The sequence below is a fragment of the Ambystoma mexicanum genome, chromosome 10 (genome assembly GCF_040938575.1).
Source record: "Ambystoma mexicanum isolate Mex_15411 chromosome 10, UKY_AmexF1_1, whole genome shotgun sequence".
Classification (NCBI taxonomy): Eukaryota; Metazoa; Chordata; class Amphibia; order Caudata; family Ambystomatidae; genus Ambystoma; species Ambystoma mexicanum.
This window is the reverse complement of record NC_090932.1, coordinates 1078269831-1078289153: the sequence shown is the minus strand read 5'-3', so window position 1 is coordinate 1078289153 and position 19323 is coordinate 1078269831. Positions and strand designations below refer to the sequence as shown.

The 19323-nt window shown below is 48.9% G+C and overlaps 1 protein-coding gene across 1 annotated transcript in view; it reads right to left on the bottom strand.

Moving 5' to 3' along the window:
- ANTXR1 (ANTXR cell adhesion molecule 1) overlaps window positions 1-19323 on the bottom strand; it is a 655342-nt gene that overhangs the window by 476211 nt on the left and 159808 nt on the right. Inside the window, exon 2 of the mRNA XM_069618887.1 lies at window positions 2625-2696. Within this exon, the coding sequence (XP_069474988.1) occupies window positions 2625-2696 (72 nt within the window). The remainder of the gene's footprint in view (window positions 1-2624; window positions 2697-19323) is intronic.

Genomic DNA, 19323 nt, shown 5'->3' with positions numbered 1-19323 from the left:
CGTCACCAGAAAATAGTACAACATTGAAATATGCACATTTCAAGGAATTGTCTTTGTATAACTGAACAAAGTGCACTGGGTGAATAGGCTTTCCGCCATTTGGTGTGGCTGTTCTCGCATATGGTCCTAACGCTGTAGTGGGGGAGTGCCCAACCTGGGAACCTGACGACTGCGGTTTGAATCCCCACCTTGTATCGAGCGAGAACATTCCCAGAACACAGTGCAAAGTATCTCATTTTATCGACGGCTTTTCAAATACCCTCGGAGGAGGGCGTCCACCGTCTGAAAAAAGTGAGCGGCCAACGTCCACCCGCATGTACCCTCCACTTGAGCCCTGGAAGCATTTATGCTGCCCCAGGCAAAGCTCTACCTTGGGGCTGCTCTACCTTACTTTGAGAGCAGACATGATGTTAGACATGGAGCTCCCGCCCCCTCCCCCACACCCCTTACTCTACTCCAGACCCTCCACAATGGTCAAACTGACACTCTGACCCCCCTCTGCGACCACCCCAACACGTGCATGTGGAATCCGCAGGTGCTGGCTGGATCTCTGCTTTAGTTAACTTTTCTGACAGAGGAAGTCATACAATTCCAAGCCTAAAAATGTGGAAGTTGATGTTTTCAGAAGTCAAAATACTTCCATGCGTTAAATTCTGGAAGTAAACGACTTCTGTAACAAAATAAATGGAAGCCCATTGTAATGTAAAAGAGGCAGGTCGAGTTCTTCAACCTTCTGTTTTTCAAATCTGAAAACTAAACAGAAGACACATTAGCAATCCGAGAGTGGACTGGAGTGATGCACTCCAGCAGAGGGCCGACTTTTCGGGAGTTATGGGATTTTCGACGAACTTAAAAACATTCAAACAGCTTGACTGAAGTACTGCAATGCAGAGTGCGTGTCTCCACATACAAGCAGATGCGCGACTGCATCACTAACTGGCGCCAGACAGACCACTCGAGGCCAAACAGGCGAGAGTGTGAGCAGAGCAGCAGGCATTGTTTACAGTCCCCCTGGCTCCCTGGGCTTGGCGCATCTAGGACTGCTCATAGAGAGAGGACAGGGAATAATGTCCATACCTACCGTGGACGGATGGGTGACTGGGACTGCGCCCCTCCTGGCGGGCCGAGGTCATAGGTCCCAGAGCAGCTACATCAGCAGCAGTGACACCCCTAGAGGGGATGTGTGCACATTTGCACATCCCTAAGTGAAGCCCTTGAATTGATTCGGCCCTAAATCGAGGACATGCTCCCAGACCTAATGGTTTCCCACGTGATACACGACGCTGCCATAGGAAGCAAAGACATACTAAGACATCACACTGCCCAAACAAGTAGAAAGGCATTGATCCTGATTAGCAATGGAACACAAATAACATGAATGAACCATATGGATTTTATGTCCTAATGAAGAGTTCAACCTGGGCCATGTTATGGTACCATGCACTTGTGGTGGGGGAAAAGGGGTTAAGTCATCACATCAAACAATTACTAAAATTACTCATCACATGTTTGTTTGCCCCCTTCTTTAACAGGGCTAATGTGCGATTGCCCACTTTTTGCATATTGATCAACAGTGGTGCAGAACCCACTTCTAAGTGCTCCCAGAACTGGCACACATGGGCACGGAGGCCTTTTGTGAGGTGGTCTGTCTCGGTGGGAAATGGCACGGGTGGGGTGACCATTGACCATATCTGGTAAATTGCCGGTTAGACAGAGGCTTAGAAGCCGTAGGGACTAACCGCTGGTGGTGATGTGCGGAGTGCAAGCAGCACTTACCGTAACAAGACTTTATTCTGCTCTAGCCACCCCTCTCCAAGACAGGGCCTCCCTCAGCACAGAGGACTAACGCCGGTACTCGCTTTCCTAACCCAAGCAACCCAGTCCTAGACGGAATTTGCTGGGCACTTCCACACGTGCCTTCTCAGACCCCCAGCTCACAGCATTCTTTCCCACGGGCTGAGGGGGGAATATAGTGGAGTTGCCAACTGTGCTGCCCTGGCATTCTGCCTGGGCTCGGGATGGCACGCCAGTCCACCCTGGGAGCGAGCAGGGGGGATGAAGAATTCGAATCATTGTTCCAGCTTCCACAATTGCGTTTAAGCTCGAAGTTCACATCTCTTCTTAAAAACACCACTCTTTTGAAAATATTTGAGAAATGTAAAGTTGATGTTGTTGGCAGTGCCCATTTTTACTCCTGCCGTCAGTGACATGGCATTGTTCCATTTAAGGTCCAGCGAGGACATGTATATTTAAATCAACGTGATATAACCTCGACAATAAAATTAACTTTATTTACAAAATTCTTTCAAAAATATATTTCCAACTGACTTGGGATAGATAATTTGAAACACCAGACCCATTACTAAGCTCGGTTGGATGGGGATCCCCCCACCCCCGACTCCCCACTCCCCTCATAACCCCCCACCTAAGCTCTTAGATAGACACTACCTCTTCCATTGCCATGTGTGTACACAGTAGTAGTATCCCAGTATATGTTTTTTTATGCAATTGTTTTAATGAGCATCAATTTGCTTGATTTCATATCTGTAACACAGCTCACTGAAACGGACGCCATATAACCTGTTTGGCGCTATGGAGAAGACATGAAATAAATGGAAGAATACCTTATGAACTTGTGGGCCAGGTGCTCGACAAAGTTATATATTTCACTCCAGTGATGCTGCACACTCCCAGATCTGTGGAAACAGGGGAGAGAGAAGAGCATTTGGTGTTTTTTTTCTCCCATCAATCAACAACTGTGGATGGCTTAGTCCAGGCATGGCTTTCATAACACAGCGTGGAATCATGGCACACAGCACAGCAGCACACTCTCAATGGGAAAAGACCCATTCATATAACTCGCCTTGTCCGATTTCTATTGGTATTAACAGCCAGTAGCTTCTATAGCGCCTCTGGTGGAACTAGGCAGATTTAGGATGCATGTTTGACCGAAAAGGCCTGTAGAGGGTGGGAGGAAAACTCTTAAGCAGAAACGACCTGGCAGACTCAACAGGTGTTAAGGGGTCTTCAGAAGGAAAAGTGGTTTACTGCTCTGTTCCGATCTCGGGGACGGATGCCCCAGAATTGAGTTGCCTGCCGAGAGGAGGTCTGTCTTCTGAGCTTTTGTCTTTTGAAGTGGGGGTTGAGTGAGTGTTGTGTGGTGGAAGGGAGGTACCATCACAGTACGTGTTGGGTGACCCCCATGGTCAGATTCCAGGGTCCTCAACTGTTTTTAGGGTTGTGGTTATATGGACCTGAAATTCAGCCCTCACCTGATCAGGCAGTCAGTCAAAAGTGCACAGTTTGGTATAAGGGGATCTGTGGGTTTCAGTCTGTCGGTCACTCGCGTGAAGCAACTCTGCATTAGTTGCATTCTGTATATTGGGCTCTTTTGGGTTCCTGCACCCTGAGAGTTGCAGTCCTTAAAAGGGAAATCACGAGGGGACTACATTGAACCAGACCTGGGTGTGTGTTGCATTAGATGGCCAAGGTCGTGGCAGCTGCCGTACTTTACTACTTGACGTAGCTATTCCTTTTTAAGCAGGACAGCGGGAAGTCGAACGTTCTTCAAGAAAGAGAATGGTACACACCACATCTGTGCATCTTATCCACAATACCTCACACAGGCACACACACGCCTGGGAACCGCAAAGCTGCAACTCTAGAGACCGACAACCTCGCTGGATAACGCACTGCACATTGGAGAGCAAGAAACCTCTTCTGTGAAGTAAGCTTAAGGGTGAACAAGTTTAAAACTTCCTTTAAGTATCACCACAACACAATCAAACCATTTCTTTTGCAGCCACACACTCCAAAATTGAACCGGGAAGGCAAGCAGAAAATGCAGAAAATGAACGGACTAACATACTCTTCCCAGAATTCAGATCTTATTCTCAACTTTTTCATCCCTTTCTAAGACATGTAAAGAAATGAAGGTCAATTCTTTCAGATTCTTGCAAACCTGCAATATTCCGAAGTATCTGCAAATGTATTGAGTCCGGATCGGGAAAATTGCAAGGAAATCAGGGAGACTCCCGGGACTTCCTTATTTATCCAGCGTGGAGGATTCAAGCTGTGCTTGAGTGCATGAGTCTGCCTAAGTAGCCTGACCCCACAGACATCAGTTCGTCTTGGAGACAGGAGTGGAGCAAAGCTATACCTTTCCTAAAAAAGTTGGTTTATTTCTGGTGATTTACTGGACAAATATATTTATCACAGATCCAAATTTGTAAAGTCATTTTTCAAAACAGCATATGACTTGCCAGGAAACAGCACTCTGCAAAAATCATGGTTTAGTGACTTGTTCAACTGAAGGTAAACTTTGCAAAGTATTTGTTTGCGCATGGCTACAGACATCTTTAACCTCATTCTAAACGTGTGTGCCCAGGCCTGGGCTTTTTTGAACTTTTTAATTAAATGAAATGATGGTAGACCAACCTCAGGTAAATGTGTGGAGCAATTCCATGCACAATTTCCTATGGTCACACCATGACAAACGCATAGACCTGTGTACTCTGGATGGACACAGCCTACAGGCACAGTCCACCCTGTCATATTTTGTTGGAATGTGACAGCCAGGAGTGCACTATGTCCTCTCCAGGAAAGGGGAGGGCCTATCTTCCCCCTGCGATGGCCAGCCTGATTGACTAACAAAGGCTCCATGGGTCTGCCCTGCTCTTTTGTTGGGCCCTGCGTCTTGTGGCAGTGATTAGGATACCAATTAGAGGGTACTTCAAACAGGCCCCCATGGGACCTTGCTGCACAGGTTAACAAAGGAGACAGGAAACCCTAACAACCTTTCATATGTAACTGTGTCTAGCTGAAGCCAGCTCCCGCCCTCAATATCAATAACAGTTAGATGTCGTTTCTAGGACTGTGTATTTACAGAAGTCCACCCTGCAGAGGGACCCCATTGATAAGGTACTAGAATGTGATTTGCAGGAGCCAGAACGTCTCATCTTGCCACAGCTTCAAGGGAGACCTGCTACTTTAATCAGGAACCACAAAGAGATCCATTAACCATGGGGACTCTTTGATCAACAACAGACAGGAGGATGGGTGGGATTTAGTATCACACGTTTTCACCCCTTTACCTTCCCTGTTGCAAAGGATGCTGGCTATGACCTCACACATACAGGAGACTGTTGGTAGGGACCCCAGGATTAATTCATTAAGGTAGGCTTTGCCTACACCAATCACTGTGGTCCATTAGACTTTAAATGAGGGCTGAGCCCATCTTGTGTCATATCATCTGAAGACTTTTGCAAGGATATGCAAGAAGAACTCATCATTGGACCCTTGCTGAAGGTACAGTCTGCCTTACATCTTCCTCCAGTGAAGGAAGACCAGGACCACCAAAGAAGGAAGCATGATCCCTCCCCTAAGCATCTCCCAGGGAACAGAGAGAGATACTGAATCCAGAGGACCCTCTAGCTGCTCCAGAACCAGTACACAGCCAGCACACAGTGTGTCCTGCTTGGCTTTGCAGCAAGCTTCCTAGGTAGGAAGTGCCAGAATGTCACTGAATCCGAAACCAAGGACAAGGCAGATGCCTGAAACAATCTCCTAAGTCTTGGACCATCCACCTTAAAGGATGGCCCAAGCCATTGAAGAAGCTGGGAGAAGTGCCTCGACAAGCATCTACCGCTGTCCACCTTAAAGGACAATTTTGAGCCAGTCGAGTACCTTGAGCTGCAACCGACTGCAAATCTGACCGTTATCAAGCCGCAGTCGCTTCAGGACATCTGAGACGTCTCGACCAGAGCTTCAGAATTGCAGATCAGCACTGACCCCGAGCCGCCATGCAGGTCAGCCTGCAGCTGTTTGTCCAGCTTTGCTCAACAAACCATTTTGCCGCCTGATACCCACAGCGGACTCCCATCTTGAACTCTGTCACAGAAGCCTGCAATGCACCCTGAAGCTTACTCGACCCTGTCGAGCACCAAGAACACCTCCAACCCAAGGTACATTATGGTTCTGTCCTCCTCGTCTTTCTCCGAAGGCCCCTGGAGACATTTTAAGACCCATTGATCCCTTTGTGACAAAGCCAAGTAACCTTAAGCTGTTGTGGTTATTAACTTTTCGACTACCCTTTTGTCAGTATCCAGGGAGCATCCCTTCTTTGAAACATTTCTATCCTCTGCATTCCTTGACAGGGTGGGTTTTATTTCATAGTGTTGCTATAACTGTCTGTTGTGACATAAATAAAGTCGATATTTTTGATACAACCTTGACTGGACAGGTCATTTTATCATTGGGTAATAATTGTATTATTGCTATGTTGCAACTAACCAGCGATCCACGACCTTTCTGAGATAAGCTTGTTGTTCCATCCACGTTACCAAAATTGGACAAAGAGGTTTATAATTTGCTTTTTCTACCAATCTGTTCGGATACCTTCTGGTGTACTGGAGGTGTGGGGTTGATTGATGGTTTAGAAACCGATATTCATCCCTGGACCACTGGTGCCCCGGAAGTTGATTCGTCACACACAGTAAACAGTACATTTACAAACATTTGAATTATTTGTAAGATTTTGCAAGCAGAATGTATGGTTTCCAGTTCAAAACATAGCAAATAACATTTGTTCTGTAGGATTTCTGGAGGATCTGTGTTATCTTAGTAAAGCTGCTATTGATAGTGCTGTGCTATTTAGTCAACCAGGCCTTCCCAACCTCTGGTGTTGGCAGAAGGCTGTAGTCAGGTAACCCAGTGAGGCCAGAGCAGTCTATGATAACTGATACCCAACTTAGTAATGTGGCAACTGGAGGTAACGGGATGACATCACTGTCAAGCAATGGTGAGTAAAAGAAAATATGGTCATGTCAATGAGCAAGTGAGAAAACCTGTTATAAACTATCACAATGCTCTGTTGCTACCATGTTACTCAAAATAAGTAATGACGTTAGGGATGATGGCGAGCACAAGTGGAAATACCATTACTTCAGTACAGCTGGGGATTTCAGAGAAGAATCTTGGATCCTTTAGGAACTTGGCACGGAAGACCTATGTTGAAGTTACTTATTAGTTCTGATGCACACATTGTCTGGCACTGGATCTGTTACTTATTTTGTTTGCTTTTGCTTAGTTGTAAGTTTTGTTTGGAAGAGTAGGTTCCGTAGCTGTAAATACTGATCCTCAACCTACACACACGCACACACACACATCACACGCACGACGTAGCCAAACGATCCTAATCATTACAATAACAGGTAAATTGCATTTCTTTTCAAGGTCTTCGGGGTTCGATTGTCCGTGCCACCCTCAGGCTCCATGGCTCATTCCCATACTACACAGTCATTTATTTTGCCTGTAAATCTTAGCAGCTATCAGGCGAGCAGACATCCCTCAGACGTTCCAAAACCAAGGAGCCCCGCTTCATTCTTACAGGTAAACCACGTTTTGCCATTCGCCATCATACGTTGTATCTAGTCCCAAAATACTGAGCCTGTGGAATCGGGACATGAAAGAGCAGTGACCCCATATTGCCACGTGACACATTATAGCTGCTTCACTCCTGAGCTTATCCTTGCACTTTGGTAACTTTGGTACCTTCAGTCTTGCGTGTATGAGGTCCAAACAGAAATACTAGTTTGCCAATGAAAAGAAAAAGTAAAGAATGGGTGAGTCACTCGCTGTCAAGTTGTACGTCCCTCTGGCACTGCCTACCTGCTTGGCTGGGCGTGCTGCTGCTGGCTGGCTTTGTGTGGGGTGCAGAGTCTCCCAAGTGATGCACTAGTGCAGGCCTTAGAACGAAAGTCGCCTAGACCTGCTTGTTACGGGCTCCCTGCACCGTGGTTCAATACCCCCCATGCTTTATGTGGTACAGAGACAGTGTGAGCACAGAGTGTCAGTGGCTCCATGAATGGTAGAACCGCAAAGGTGGCTGGCTGATGGTCACCGAGGCAACTGAAGGCAGGACAGAACAAGCATTGGCAAAGCCAACAGTTTTGGCTTGTGTAGACGTATTATGCATATGGCAGGCATGTTAAATGCCCATGTGCTTGTACCAATTTGCACCTGCTACCATCAATGGCCAGTTAATACCACTATGGTATGATTGAACCAATGAATGGGGAAGGTTAGTGATCGTCCATTAGTTAGAGAGGTGGTCTTGGTCTAGAGTTGCTTTTTGGGGAGTGGGCGATTTAATCCTGTTTTTAAGATGGTTGGGAAGATGCCTAGAAAGAGCGTGGCATTAACCACTTGAAGGAGGCGATAAGCTGCAGATCCTGAGAACTGTTGCATGATGGAATGGAAAGGATGTCATCCTTGTATGAGGTAGGTTTTTGTGTGGTGAGAGTATCGGCGAAGTCCTTCCGGGTTCGGGGTGTGAAGTTTGTGCAATGTTTCATTGTGTAAGGTGGGATCGTGAGCAAGGGGCACCAGTGATGACTCGTCAGTGTTGTCTGATTGTATTTATCTTGGCGATGAAGAAGCTGGCAATTGTATTTCTTTAACCTGTGGACTCTGGGATTACTTGGTCAGGCAATTGGTTGAAACACCATTTATCTTTAAATTGCTGCATTCATACTTAGGAAAGCAACAATCTTACTCCACTCAATCACATGTTCGTCATTTTCTGCACGGGCCTGAATGAGGTTAAATGCTAATGAGGTTTTGAAGGCTGTGGCACTAAGCAATTTGGGTGATATGGGGGGGAGGGGTGGGCTCTCAGTAGCAACACCCACCCATCTTTGCCCGTATTATAGTTTTTCATGTGCTCTGTTTCAAATCTCAAAAGATTGCATGGGGGAGGTGCTCTTGTTCAGCTCTGAGGGTGGCCCTCCTAAAAAGGTTGTCTGCTTTGTGGTCATCCCTGAGGATAAGGGTGGTTTTATGTGTCAGTTCACTGGAGGACGACTTATTGATGACGTCGACATCACTTTCAGGTGTAGAATGCATTCAAACGCCATTCAAAATAATTCTGAAGTGAAACACGATCAGTGTAGCGTCTGACGTATTTATCGTTAGGTACATCTTACCTAATACTTTTGCATGTATTTCTTTATGATAAAATATTTGTAATGTCTGTAAAACAAGCCACCGCAACCCAAGTGGCTCTTGAAAGCCACAACCAACAGCTCAGGAAGCTAATGTCTTATCCATTAGGCCACTGGGCCTTGTTTTGAAATGGCTGAATATGTATGTAATCATTCACACAAGCAAGCACAAACGATTCCCGATGGAAACCCTTGAGGCTCGAAAGACGGCCACTCTAAAAGAACACACCGTGACCACAGCAAAAGGTCAGTGGGTGGCAAGTGGAACTGCTTGAAACAAACCAAGAGCCCTGCACAACACTATGGAGTATTAAAGAAAATACAGAAAACACACTTCGTTGGCTGCTCACGGACAATGTCCAGAGGCTAAATCATTGTTACTCACTCCCATGTCCACCACTCCCCAGCACGCGTGGCATGCCAGAGGTAGAAAAGAAGATTTTAAACTAGCCGAGGCCCTCCAGCCTTTTCAGAACTGCATGAGAACATGAAAAGCAGAAATGTCTATGCCGGAATGCTTTGGAAAACCAGGAAGTGTCTGAAATAAAACCATGTCATCATTTAAAATATTTCAACAGCCATTCTATTCAAAATGGTAACCCGATGAGCCGTTTCCTGATATTACACAACCTATCAGTAAAACATAACTGGAGATCCTATTGTAAATGCGACGAACACTGCATTGCATTTATTCATTCATGTGATTAAATTTATGTAATACACAATAGTTTCAGCAGCTTGTCTGGGCGGAGCCAGCTTCCTTGTTCCAGGATGGTGGGACGCCCTTCAAACATACATACACTTACACAGTCGACCAATCACATGTGAAGTAGTACTGACGGGGGTGGTGGATGATGCATAAGGGGGGCTCTGGGGGGAACGCGAAGCGTTTCCCCCCGGGGAGGTTTTTGGCGCTGCACACGGCCAGCGAGAGGCCGTGAGTGCAGAGCGCCTCTCCGGGGTATTTAAGGGGCCTGGGAAGGTTCGGGAGGCAGGTGACGGTTGGACTTGGCGATTGTGAAGTCCTGTCGCCTGCTCCCGAGCCTTCCCTGTAGCTGGGCCTAGTGTGACGAGAGTAGAGAAGGTGAGGCAGGGTCTGGTCAGGAGTTAGTGGTGGGTGGGGGTTAGGTATAGTGGTAGGTGGAAGTTTAGTTTTGGCAGACATATAAAAAAATAAAAAAAAGAATTGTGTTTTGGGGCAAACATTTGATTTGGGGGTATCGTAAATAAGTTACCCCCCCTTACTGGAGCCGCCGTCGGCGTTTGCTGGGGTCCTGTCGGGCGGTTTGGGTTGGTAGCACGGCGTTGCCCTGCCCGGGTTTTCGGTGTCGGTTGGGGTACGGGGTACCGCGAAGGGGGCGGGGAATATTCGCGGGGCTTAGCATTGCTCTGGTGGTCACAGGGGGTGCCTAATTGTCCACGCACCCGGTGCCGGTTCCGCCCCGCACGGGCTTTCCTGGTTTCTGGGGGTTGGCGGCAGGGGGGCAGTAGCAGTGCTCGTGTGGCTCGGGAGTGGAAGGGTCCTGGTGCGCGGTGGCTGCCTTCTGACACAGGGGGCAGAGCAGTACCCTTAAAGGGGCCGCGCTTATTTGTTCGGGTGACTGCAAGGTAGTGCGGTTCACCGCGTGAGCCACCAAGGGGCAGGCCGGTGCTGCATTTAATTTTGTGCATAGGGGTTTCCAGGTTTGTTAAAAAAAAAAAAAAAAAAAAAAAGAGAAGGGGATTTGTTCAGGGTTCCAGCATCGGCAGTGGGTGGCTCCTAGGTGGGTACTATTGTATTGAGCAGGAGTGGAGCTAGGGGAGGGGGTTCCCTTTAGGGCAGGGGTAATTTCTTGGTGGGGGGGTAAATAAAAAAAAAATATGTAAAGGATAGCCGGTAATTTTGAGTTAATTAGCTCTATTAGGTTATTAGTGTTATAGGGCAATTTTCTTTGGTTCTCCCTCTTCTAGGGGTATTTTTTCCCCGGGTAGGTACCGGCTCGGTGGCGTAGTTAGCTAGGGAGTGGCTAGGTGCATATTTTAGTGCATTATCAGACTAGTTGTGCACAATGGTGGGCCAAGGAGCAGGCAAGAAGGGGCTGGTTGATGCTAGGGCTCTGAGGGAGGCCCTGGAAATCATCAGCAGGGCAACTAAGGCCAAACTGGAGGGGGCGGTGGGGGAAGTCATGGGCGAGGGGGAAATAAGGGGGGGTAGACCGCAGCATAGAGCTGCAGCTGATGGGGCTCTCGCGGCAGTGGTGGCTTGCACCCCCGCGGCGGGGAGAGGGGAGGTGTGGGAACCCAGGGGCAGGAAGATGAGGAGGGAGATAGACATGAGGGTGTCCGGGGGAGAAATGATTTCGGGTGGGCAGCCATCGGGGGAGGGAGTGAATGATAGCCCTAGGGAAACTGGGAGTGCACAAAAGGAGGTGGCTCTAGCGAACGACAGTGGGGCCACTGTTGGGGCGCAGAAGGGGGTGGCAGGGCAGAGGGGAAGAGGGGGAAAATACCTGCAGAAGAGTGCGGGTGGGAGAAGGAGAGAGAGGTCCCCATCGATTGAGGAGGATAGGGTGGGGCGCGGAACGGCCCCCCCGGGTAGGAGGAGTGAGGGCAGAGGGCGCTGCGCAGCCCCAGCGGGTCATGTGGAGGTAGAGGGTTTGAGAACGGCCCCTCCTCGGTCAGCGCACAGAGAGCCTAGAGGGTGCAGCACGGCCCCTAGCAATGAGGACTCCAGGGTGGAGGTCGGAACGCCTCGCCCGAGAGAAGAGGACCAGGCAGGGGTTTCCGTGGCCCTGCCGAGAAGACGTCAAAGGAGTGGCGGGGCGGACGCCCCGGGCTCGCAGGAGGAAGATCAACTCGACTGGGGCACAAGCTCGCAGCCACAATGGTATTTGAAGGGTGGTTTGGAGGATTATGTGGGGCAGTGGGAGGTGGAAGGTTATAGGGCGGTAGGGGAAACGGGGGAGGGGAGAAGAAATTGGTGGTGGGATATGGAAAGGCAGGTGCAGGGAGGTCGGGGGGCAAGATGGAGGGGTAACTGTTGGCTGGGTGAATCTGCTGACAGGTTTTGTCCCTGCAGTAGGAGCCCTCTAAGAAAAGAGATGAGGAGCATCGGTGTGGACGCCAGACCGCAGACGGCAGTCGTGGAAAGAGGTGAGCAGGAAAGGGAATGGTCATCTGCATGGCAGAGAGGGGTCCCAAGAGGGGGGACGGGAAATGAAGTGCCTGGTTTGCAAGGGTTAAGGGAAGACGTGGGGGTACAGGCCATTGGAGCCTTGGGGGCTGAAAAGGGCATTTGCTCAGTGGAGGTCCAAACAGACAAGGTGGTGGAGCCATTGGTGCTCGAGGGGCAAGCTGGGAAAGAAAAGGAGTTGGAAGTGAAAGGTAAAGAGAAAAAACTGCCATACATGGGGATAACAAAACCGTTGGGGGCGCACTTGATGGCAGCAACCAGGGAGAAGATTCAGGTGGGGGAATTCGTAGACGTTTTTAAATTGCTCCATAGGGAAGTGAGAGCTAAGGAGGGGTCTAAAGAAGAAGAGAGGGAACTGGCTGCGCGCCCAAGGGTACCGGTGACTATTGAGAATTGAACGTCAGCATTTATCATTTATGCCAGTGTTTATTGTGAAAAATTCCCGGAGCGTTGTGTGGCCCTGCTTAAATATATTGATGTAATTAGGAAGGCTTTCACGAGTTTTGGGGGCTTTGCCTCGGTAAGGTATGATGAGGAATTCAGAGCGAGAATGGCAGAGGACCGTCAGGCGGTCTGGGGGGAGATAGACATGGATCTTTGGCTGCAATGGATGGCCCCAACGAGGCCTGCCCCGACATTGCACACAGCAAGTGGGCTGCCGGTGCCTTTCCGGCCCTTTCTTGGTCGCCCCGCCCATGAGGGGCCGGGGGGAGGAGGCAGAGGGCAGTCCTCAACAGCATGTTGGGCGTTTAATAAGGACGGCTGCACAAGGACCCTGTGTAGGTTCAGGCATGAGTGTAGCAAGTGTGGAGGAAAACACCCTCTTACTCAGTGTTTCCAGCAGGGAGACAGGGGAAGGGGGAGAGGTTCAGACAGAGGGGTTGTGGGGAAAAGCTTCTACACCAATTAAAGTGGGGGTGCTGCAGAAATGGTTGCAATTTTACCCAGACAGAGAAGGGGCGATGATTTTGAGTGAGGGGTTTAGTCAGGGTTTCAGATTGGGGTACCAGGGCCCAAGGGTGCGCCGTGGGCAGAAAATCTGAAGTCAGCCAAAGAAAATGTGGAAGTGGTAAGGCAAAAATTGAGCAAAGAAATAGCGGCGGGAAGGATAGTAGGGCCATTTGATGACCTGCCGGGTGACTTAGTTATATCTCCACTGGGGGTGGTGCCCAAGACAGCTCCGGGGGGTTTCGATTAATACACCATTTGTCATGGCCGGAAGGCATGTCAGTCAATGATTTCATTGTCCCGGAAGAATGTGGGGTTGTATATGCAAGTGTTGACCAGGCAGTGGAGATGGTAAGGAAAGAAGGGTGGGGGGCCTTCATGGCCAAGTGTGACATCAAGGCGGCTTTCAGGTTATTGCCGGTGCACCCGGAGGATTTTTGGTTGTTAGGTTTGCAGTTTGAGGACCGCATATACATAGACAAGGCCTGGCCAATGGGGTGCGCAATTTCCTGCGCGCTGTTTGAGCGATTCCGCTCCTTCTTACAGTGGGTTTTTTCATTTAACTCGGGTTGGAGGAGTGTGCTGCACTATCTGGATGATTTTCTGTTCATTAGCGGGGCAGAAAGAGAGGGGGAGTGCAAGGGTATGCTAAAGTTGTTTCAGGAGCTAATGGAGGATTTGGGTGTGCCATTAGCGGAGGAAGAAACAGAAGGGCCTGCAGTGGTGTTGACATTCCTGGGAATAGAACTGGATTCAGTGGCTATGACCTCACGCTTGCCGCACGACAAGGTGAGCAAACTGGTGGTGTTGCTGCAGAGGGCGGTAGGGGCGAAGAAGATGACGCTGGTTGACATGCAGAGATTGGTAGGGCATTTGAATTTTGCATGTAAGGTGGTGGCCCCAGGTCGGACGTTTTGTAGGAACATGGCGAAGGCTATGGCGGGAGCAAAGTGCCCACATCATCGGATAAGAGTATCGGGGGCAGTGAGGGAGGACTGCAGAAAATGGCTGCGTTTTTTGGAGAATTTTAATGGGGTGTCAATGTGGTTGCAGGGAGACCCGGTGACATGGGAAGTACAGATATTTTCGGACGCAGCAGGAGCAGGAGGTTTCGGAGTATTTTGGGGGGGAAAATGGTGTGCAGAGAAATGGCCTGATCTGTGGTTGAAGGAGGGAAGGAGTATAGCATTCCTTGAATTTTTCCCATTGCTGGTGGCATTAGAGTTGTGGGGGAAGGATCTGCGGTATAGGAAAGTGAATTTCAATGTTGACAACGAATGCGTGGTCCATGTGGTAAACAGGCAGTCAGCAAGGGATCAGAGGGTGGCAAGACTCATGAGAGAGTTTGTGCTGCGATGCATGGAATTGAACGTGGTGTTTAAGGCAACACATGTGCCAGGGAAGGATAATGGCATCGCTGATGCATTATCTCGTTTTCAATGGCAGAGATTCTAAGGATTGGCTCCAGATGCGGATCAGGAGGGGCAGCAGATTCCGGAGGAGCTTTGGAAGATAGGAAGATGAGAGCGCTGGCTCTGGTGGAGGGTTCATTGGCCGGGGCATCTAAGGAGCCATACAGGAGGGCCTGGGAGGATTTTATTGGAGGGGGAGCGAGTAGTTGGAAGGGTTGATGGGCTGCGGAAGAGCGGAGGAGGGATGATGTCATGAATTTCCTCCTGAGGTGCATGGACAGGGGCTGGTCAAGAGCAGCTATAGCAGGGAAGTTAGCAGGAATTGCTTTCTACGGGAAATGGTTCTGGGGTTTTCAGCCGAGTGGGGGGGAAATGGCGAGTAGGATGTTGGAAGGATGGGCAAGGGAAAGTAAGAGGGATAAGGACAAGAGGAGGCCGATATCGGCGGAATTGCTGCAGAGGTTGGTTAAGGCAGTAGGGGGAGTTTGCTGGTCGGTATGGGAGGGGGAGCTGTTTGCGACCTGTTTTACGTGGTTATTTTTCGGGGCTTTTCAGGTTTCAGAGTTGGTGAGGGGAAAAAGGGGGGTCCGGGGGATTGCAGTGGGAGGATGTGCAAATTACAGAATGGGGGTTGGACATTAAGATTAATAAGTCCAAAACGGACCAAAAGGGGAAGGGTTCTTGGGTTTTGTTGGGTCAGGGGAGCAGGGACCTATGCCCAGTGCAGGCGGGCAGGTTGTGGAAGGAGCGGTGTGGGGGTAAGACGGGCTTGGTGTTTAAGCATGAGGATGGGTCGCCGGTTTCAGCATCACAAGTTTTGGGGGTATTGTGGAAGGCTCTGCTAGTGGTAGGAGAAAAGGGAGAGGATTTTGGTACACATTCATTCAGGATGGGCGCAGCATCAGCGGGTAATAGGTTGGGTTTCTCCGAGGATAAGGTGAAAAGTTTGGGGCGTTGGAGGTCTGGGAGATACAAGGGGTATGTCAGGGAGTTTCATAAAGGGGAATTTTGAGGGAAGGTGGCAGAAGTTAGTTGACAGCAGCGTGTGGAGTGAAGGTATTATGGTAGTAATTTTGTCATTTCTTTTTCAGATGCTGTGCGAAAGGAGGGGGAGTTGGCGCAAGTGTGGATTGTCGGCCATTCAATTGTGAAATGGGCTGGGAAAGAAGCGGAGAAAAGGGTTATGGGCAGGCAACTGGGGTGTAGCTATAAGGATGTGGTGGTAAAATGGCACGGGTTAGGGGGCCTGCGCTGGGACCAGTTGCTGCCTATGCTGGCAGGGTTGCAGGAACGCTACGGGGCGCCGGAGGTGTTGATTATTCATGCTGGGGAGAATGACCTGGTGAGGGATACGGGGGTGGCTCTGCTAAGGAAAATGAAAAGGGATTTAGTCTGGGTGCGGGAAATGTGGCCTCAAGCAGAGGTGTTGTGGACTAAGTTGTTGCCGCGCAGAGTGTGGAGGGGAGCGAGGAGCGAGGGAGCGATAGAGCGGGCTAGGAAGGGGATCAACAGAGAGATGGTGAAGTTTTGTGCCTCTGTGGCGGTGCAGGTGATGGAACATAAGGAGATAGTGTATGAGGGCTTCATGATCTTTGGGGAGGATGGTGTACACTTGTCGATTTATGGGAACAATCACTATCTGGCGGACTTGTGCTCTTGGCTGGCTGATTGGTTAAAGAGTTGGAATTAAAGTAAAGTGGTGGGGCGGTGGGGCAGAAAGAACACCTCGGGGGAGGGTTTTTCTGATGCCGGGGGCATGGCCCCTTTTGATGTGGGGGGGAGGGAAGCACAATGGGGGAATGACACGGGAAAGGATGGGGTGGTGCTGTTTGGACAAGCGGGCCACCCCGGGGGAACAGGTATTGAGCCTGGAGGGGCATGGCCCCAGGGAGAAAGCGGGACGCCTGGAAAAGGGGTAAGGAGACGGTAGGGTCCAAGGGACAGTTAGGGAGGAAATGGCTTTATTTAATTATTTAATTGTTGGGGGAAAATGGAAAATGTGTAATTAGTTAATTGGTTGTTTAAATAATTTGTTAGTCTGTAAGGCCATGGAGCCAGGTAAGCGTTTAATTGTAAGCTTTGGCCTGTCACATTAAAGCAAACTTTTCCACTTTTAAATGAGTCTGGGTTTTTGTGCAGTAAGCCAAAAGGGGGGCCCCGGGTGGAACGCTAAGCGTTTCCCCCGGGGAGGTTTTTGGCGCTGCACACGGCCAGTGAGTGGCCGTGGGGGCAGAGCGCCTCTCTGGGGTATTTAAGGGGCCAGGGAAGGTTCGGGAGGCAGGTGACGGTTGGACTTGGCGATTGTCCTGCCGTCCCACCCCTTCAATTTGGTTAAGGTCTTGGGTCTGGTTTATAAAAGGGGGGGGCAGGGTATTTTGGGATATGCAGGGGTTTTTTACGTCCCATGGCAAGTTTTTAGGGTTTTTTTTTGGTGTCGGTTTAAGGGGTGATTAGTCGGTAGTTTTGTGTGACAGGTCGGGGCATTAGTGAAGTTGTGATGTAAGAATTTCGGTTGGTGATGTGGCAGGTCAGACTGGCTGCAGGTCATAGGAAGGGGGGAGGTTGGTGTAGAGGGGAGTCTGCGGGGTATGGAAGTGGTTCTGGGCTCCGGGGGCATGGCCCCTTTTGATGTGGGGGGAGGGAAGCACAATGGGGGAATGACACGGGAAAGGATGGGGTGGTGCTGTTTGCACAAGCGGGCCATCCCGGGGAACAGGTATTGAGCCTGGAGGGGCATGGCCCCAGGGAGAAAGCGGGACGCCTGGAAAAGGGGTAAGGAGACGGTAGGGTCCAAGGGACAGTTAGGGAGGAAATGGCTTTATTTAATTATTTAATTGTTGGGGGAAAATGGAAAATGTGTAATTAGTTAATTGGTTGTTTAAAGAATTTGTTAGTCTGTAAGGCCATGGAGCCAGGTAAACGTTTAATTGTAAGCTTTGACCTGTCACATTAAAGCGACCTTTTGCACTTTTAAATGAGTCTGGGTTTTTGTGCAGTAAGCCAAAAACGATGCATAAACGCCCAGCGCCAATAAAATAAAACAGACACCTTTGACACTTTTGACACCTTTGACAACTTTGAAAATCACTCGCTTTACCTCTGTCTTCAAATGTTAAGCAGACAAACACACAGCTTAACCACTCACTCCAAATATATATGTAGGAACAAACACAGACTACCGATCTAATCACCTTATGCTGACATCGCTAACTACACATCCAATCAGGTCATGTTTACATCACAAGACACTGGAACACCACTCACAAATCAGTACATGGACAATTGGAAAATCATTTTACAACAGTAACTTATTTATTTTGAAAACCAAATACATTAAACTATGTAATTTAAAAGCAGCCGTACATATTTTTAAAAGCATCAATCAAGTCAAATAACATTTCAATAAAATTAACACAAAGCAGCCACCATTTTGGAAGTAAAAATGGCTGACAAATTCAGCACACAACACAAATTCAGGTAAGGAATGCAAAAAGGGGTGTGGTTTGAGGGAAGATGGGTTGGAATGGGAGGAAAATTACATAGGTTTTACTTACAGATAGGTCTTAAATGGGTGGGACACATAGTCAGACAACACACATCCATCCCTATATGCCATCTGCATTGAAACGCATCAGAGACCCTAATTCAAAGCCTCTATTTCAGGCTCTTATCCTAAAGCTCTTATTTTAATGACAATAATTTTGGCTTAAATGTAGCACTTTCATTGCCACCTAATAGCCAAAACTAAAAAGGTAACACAGGGAAGCCTAAGTCAGAACAAGGGAAGGTAGGGAACGCTAAAACTGGATGCAGGAGGAAGGGGAACTACAAAGAGAGTGGCTAGGCAACATGGCATAAAAAGCAGGCTAGGCTCACTGGCAAAGTGACATAATGCCATGAAAGACAGGTTCGTAGAATGACATTATGGCAGACAGAAAAGCAGGTGTGCAACAAGGATTCATCAGAACTATCCTACGCGGAGTGTTGAGACACAGCTTGCTCGATTTTATGCTGCAGAGATGATGGAATGAGCCTGGGCCACAATGTGTGGTTGCCAAGATCTAACCAAGAATGAATTCCAGTGCACATGCTCCAAAGCCAGGCTGCAGTCCCCTGTGCATGGCACCATATTCAACATGGCAGCACCCATGCACAGGGCTGCATCTGGGTGTTTGCTCCTGATGCTCCAGCACTGAGTGCCCTGTGGGAGCCTGCACACTGACAACATCCACAGAAGCCAACTTGGATAAATCTGCCAGCCAAGATGTGATCCGCGTACCAGGGAACTGACCCGCCCTAGTTTGGCATAATCATACTCACACTTGGCATGGACAAATGAAATCGCCAAAAGCAGCCCAGCAAAACCCATTCTTTCAGCACTGCACTGGCAGAGATGGCAGCATCAGCTTCTCATAGATACACATGCCTGTAGACAGGGCGGATGCAAAGATTCATGCTTCCACAAGAAAAGTGCCATTTAAAGCCCCCCTACTTACAAAGAGGCTGGATTTACTGTTTTTAGGGCCAAAATAGCACCCCATGGTGCGATTATTCTGGAGGTGCTCTAATCAGCTACTTGCATTTGCCTTATTGTAGCACCGGCTCTGCCTTGAGGGTGAGATACATTTGGTGTTGTGTGCAGGTCCCTGCTGGCTTGAACCCTACTCATACAGGTGTGGAGACACTTTAAACAGCTGTCTTCTGTTTCAGGTTGGCACCTACTGTTCAAACCAGGCGTGACCAATATTATGCAGTATGTATATCCTGCGGCAACACACACTGTAGGCAC